This window comes from Babylonia areolata, chromosome 18 (assembly GCF_041734735.1).
Source record: "Babylonia areolata isolate BAREFJ2019XMU chromosome 18, ASM4173473v1, whole genome shotgun sequence".
NCBI classification, from domain to species: domain Eukaryota; kingdom Metazoa; phylum Mollusca; class Gastropoda; order Neogastropoda; family Buccinidae; genus Babylonia; species Babylonia areolata.
Window position 1 is genome coordinate 66,303,606 of NC_134893.1, and position 5,000 is coordinate 66,308,605.

The 5,000-nt window shown below is 42.4% G+C and overlaps 1 protein-coding gene across 1 annotated transcript in view; it reads right to left on the reverse strand.

Annotated features, from left to right (window-relative positions):
* LOC143292319 (BAI1-associated protein 3-like) overlaps positions 1 to 5,000 on the reverse strand; it is a 180,208-nt gene that overhangs the window by 3,681 nt on the left and 171,527 nt on the right. The window contains exons 29-31 of the mRNA XM_076602507.1: positions 4,140 to 4,223; positions 2,788 to 2,869; positions 396 to 434 (exon numbers count right to left, since the gene is read on the reverse strand). Coding sequence (XP_076458622.1) covers positions 396 to 434; positions 2,788 to 2,869; positions 4,140 to 4,223 — 205 coding nt within the window. The remainder of the gene's footprint in view (positions 1 to 395; positions 435 to 2,787; positions 2,870 to 4,139; positions 4,224 to 5,000) is intronic.

Below are 5,000 nucleotides of genomic sequence, written 5' to 3' on the forward strand. Positions count from 1 at the left end.
TGAAACAGGAACTTCTTTTGCTCAGCATGGAAGTTTTATTTACTTGGCAAACGTTTTGGTGCAGATAGTAAAAAAGGCGAAATTACTCTGTAATTAATTCTAGGGGACTTAATTTACTTTAAACTGATCTTTCTCATCTTAAACATTACATTTTGAAATTATACTCAATACATAAAAAGCTTGGATTTTTTTTTCTTCTTTTTTTAAGTGTATCACAAGTGAGTCTTGAAGTCCTTGCCTCTCTTGTTTTTTTTATGCGTTCGCGATCTACTGCTGGTGTCATCGGCATTAATTTTCTGTATTGGTCATTGTCTGTCTGTGTGTTCCTCTCTGTCAGTGTGTCTGTCACTGTCTCGTCTTGTGTCTTCTCGGTCATCTGAACGTCCACTGCTCACCGTTGGCGTCCAATGGAATCAGATCTTTGGCGCTGAGAACTGCAAAGAGAGAGAGAGAGAGAGAGAGAGAGAGAGAGAATGAGGAGCATCATTCATCTGCGTTTATGCATTTGAAAAAAAAAGAAAAAAAGAATAGAATTGAGACTAAAATAGAATATGTCTTTATTACCAAGTGTACCGGGGTCACAAGGAATATTGGGGGGTGGGGGTGGGTGGGGGGCGTGGGGGGGGGGGCAGGGGGGGGGGGGGCGGGATAGTACATAAGGTGCGAACATAAATCGAAAATCATGCACAAACACAGTAGAAATTAGGATACATACAAGTGCATAATTATCAATGTAAAAACGTGTGCATACTCACACATGCACGCACTGCATACACACACACACACACACACACACGTTTGAACAGAAGCCGCATATTATTGCATGTGGATGGAGCCGATGACTAAATCTTCAGGTAGATGGTTGTTGATTGCACACATCAGAACGCTAGTGAATATATTACTTCATTATTATGTAATGTATTGCATTGTATTACTCCTTTTTTTTTTTTTTTTTTGTCACAGCTGTGTGAAATTTGGGCTGCTCTCACCAGGTAGAGTGCGTCGCGCGCTACAATGAAAGCGCCACCCATTTTTGACTCACTTGTGTAAACAAAGTGAGTCTATGTTTTAACCCGGTGTTCGGTTGTCTCTGTGTGTGTATGTGTGTGTGTGTCCGTGTGTCTGTGTGTCCGTGGTAAACTTTAACATTGACATTTTCTCTGCAAATACTTTGTCAGTTGACACCAAATTTGGCATAAAATAGGAAAAATTCAGTTCTTTCCAGTCATCTTGTTTAAAACAATATTGCACCTCTGGGATGGGCACAAAAAAAATTAAAAAAAGAAGCCTAATTATATGCAAACTGCATTTACTGTTATATTTATATTTTTTTGTATTCTCTAAACTTGGCACCAACAACAACAAGAGGAGTCATTATTATCATTTTTTGTTCAAACAGGAACTTCTTTTGCTAAGCATGTAATTTTATTTATTTTGCAAACGTTTTGGTGCAGATAGTAAAAAAAAAGGAAATTACTCTGTAATTAATGCTAGGGGACTTAATTTATCACAAGTGAGTCTTGAAGGCCTTGCCTCTGTCTTTTTTTTTTTTTTTTTTTTTTTTTTTCCTGCAATTTTATTTGTTTTCCTACCGAAGAGGATGTTTCTACAGAATGTTTCCAGGCTGGCAGGTGCGCTGTTGTTATCAGTGTGTCCTCATGTGTGTGCTTGTGTGAAGGCAAGCGTTGAGGTAGGTGCGTTGACTGGATGTGTATGTGAGTCTGTGAGATATTCATTGATTATGGAATTTATTTCCTTGTATTCATAATTCATTAAATGCGTTTTTTTTTATGCAGTCTGCATTAATTTTGTCAATAAAGCTATTGTTTATACTTAACTATCTTCATAAATATTTTAAAGTGAATACCCTAAATATGTGTTTAGCTTATCCTACATTTCAGTGTTGTTGTTGTTGTTTTTTTGTTTTGTTTTTCTTAACCAGTCAATATAGATTTAATTCAGTTTTTGTGTTGCATATTTTCATGAATACTAATGTTCTGAAAGTGGTTGTGCTTCGTGTGTTTAATGTCAAATGTATAGGGAATACAAAACAGAAGAGGAAAAAGGCAGAACGAAGAGAAGAAGAAGAGGAGGAAGAAGAAGGAGAAGAAGAAGAAGGAGGAGGAGGAGAAGGAGGAGGAGGTGGAAAAGAAAAAGAAGAAGGAGGAGGAGGAGGAGGAAGAAGAAGGAGAAGAAGATTGATTTTGATTGATTGAATCTTTAATGGGTAAAGGCCTTTTTTACAATTCTGCCCATTTAACGACACAAAACATAAAAAAATAAAGAACGACACAAAACATAAAAATAAAGAAATAAACTGAAATAAAATAAAATAATAAGAACGACGAATAAGAATAGGAACTTGAATAGTCTATTAAAGAAGAAGAAGAAGAAGATGATGAAGAAGAAGAAGATGAAAAAGAAGAAAGAAGAAGAAGGAGGAGGAGGAGAAGGAGGAGGAGGTGGAAAAGAAAAAGAAGAAGGAGGAGGAGGAGGTGGTGGAAGAGAAGAAGAAGAAGAAGAAGAGGAGGAGGAGGAGGAGGAGGAGAACAGAAAGAAGAAGAAGAAGAAGAAGAAAATAAGAAAAAAGAAGGAGGAGGAGGAGAAGGTGGAAGAGAAGAAGAAGGAGATGAAGAAGGAGGAGGAGGAAGAGGAGGTGGAGGAGGAGGAGGTGGAAGAGAAGAAGAAGAAGAAGAAGAGGAGGAGGAGGAGGTGTAGAGGGCAGCCACATTTTCATTTCTCTCTGTATCAGATAGGGGAATGAGGCTAGTGGTCACTAATGCTCACTTTCCACTATCAGAACGTGGTGCTGATGTTTGTACACCACACGTATGTTCAGCACCCCGTATTCTGTGCAGCTGGTGCCACGCTGAAACAACAGTACGCACGCATGCACGCACGCACACACACACACACACACACACACACACACACACACACACACACACACACACACACACACACACACACGATTGAAATCTTCAAGTTTGATCTCTTTGAAAAAAATCAAGTCACGTCAATTCAATAAACCATCGACCCATCCACCAACCCACGCACACGCCCGATACACAATAAATTCTATTTCATTTTCGATGAAAGCGACATACAAGAAAACCACAAAGAACAATAACAGAGTATTAACTAAAAATAGTTCAATTTTGTTCTCATTTTACAAGTTACAAGTACCGCTAAGAGAGAAAAGAGATCAGGAAAGCGAAGAGAGCGAGAGAGAGAGGGACAGAGACAGAGACAGTGACAGCGGGGGGTGGGGAGCCCGGGGGGGGGGGGGGGGGGGGGGGGGGGGGGGGGACAAAGAAAAATAGAGGACGAAAGAGAGAGAGAGAGAGAGAGAGAGAGGGGTATATAGACAAAGAGACAAAGAGAAAGAGATGGGGGGTGGGGGTGGAGAGAGACAGGGGTATATAGACATAGAGACAAAGAGAAAGAGATGGGGGGGTGGGGGGTGGAGAGAGACAGGGGTATATAGACATAGACAAAGAGAAAGAGATGGGGGTGGTGGAGAGAGACAGGGGTATATAGACATAGAGACAAAGAGAGAGAGACAGGGGGGGAGACGGAGAGAGACAGGGGTATATAGACATAGAGACAAAGAGAGAGATAGGGGGTGGTGGAGGAGAGAGACAGGGGTATATAGACATAGAGACAAAGAGAGAGAGACAGGGGGGGAGACGGAGAAAGACAGGGGTATATAGACATAGAGACAAAAAGAGAGAGACAGGGGGGAGACGGAGAGAGACAGGGGTATATAGACATAGAGACAAAGAGAGAGAGATAGGGGGTGGGGGTGGTGGAGAGAGACAAGGGTATATAGACATAGAGACAAAGAGTGTGTGAGAGAGAGAGGGGGGTGGGGTGGAGAGAGGGCATGTAGACATATATATATATATATATATATATATATAGAGAGAGAGAGAGAGAGAGAGAGAGAGAGAGAGAGACAGACAGACAGACAGACAGACAGACAGACAGACAGAGCAGGAGAGCAAGAGAGAGCAAGAGAGAGACAGACAGTGAGGCAGGCAAACAGACAAGACAGAGACAGACGGACAGACAAATAAACATACGGACAGGCAGACAGACAGACAGATCGACAGACGGGGAAGATATTACTCCATTACCTGTTGCTCACACTTTTCGGCGTAAAACTCCTCGATGAGAGATATGGTGTCCATTTTATGCATAGTCAGCTTTTTACGTAGGATCTGCAAGACATTAGCGTACTAACGTGTGAGATGTTCCAATATGCATTCCAACGCTTGAACACACGCACGCCCGCACGCACGCACGCACGCACACATACATAATACCTAGCTCACTACCTACCTACCTACATACACACGTATTGACCACAACGCGAAAACCCCACCAAATACACACATACGCACACACACACACATACACGCGTCGCCCCCCCCCCCCCTTCCCCACATACCATTTGTATTTGTATTAATTTGCATTATATATTTATATCTTTCTATCACAACAGATTTCTCTGTTTGGATTTCGGGCTGCTCTCCCCAGGGAGAGCGCGTCGCTACACTACAGCGACACCCATTTTTTTTTTCCTGCGTGCAGGAAGTGGATTTTTCTACAGAATTTTTCCAGGAACAACACTTTTTGTTGCTGTGGGTTCTTTTACGTGCGCTAAGTGCATTCTGCACAAGGGAACTCCGTTTATCGTCTCATCCGAATGACTAGCGTCCAGACCACCACTCAAGGTCTAGTGGAGGGGGAGAAAATATCGGCGGCTGAGCCGGGATTCGAACCAGCGCGCTCAGATTCTCTGGCTTCCTAGGCGGACGCGTTACCTCTAGGCCATCACTTCACATCCCGAATTACAACCCGAACCCCCCATACATACACAAAAGCATGCAAGCATATTACCAATCTAAATCCCCACCAAACACGCGCGCGCACACACACACACACACACACACACTCTCTCTCTCTCTCTCTCTCTCTCTCTCTCTCTCCATCCC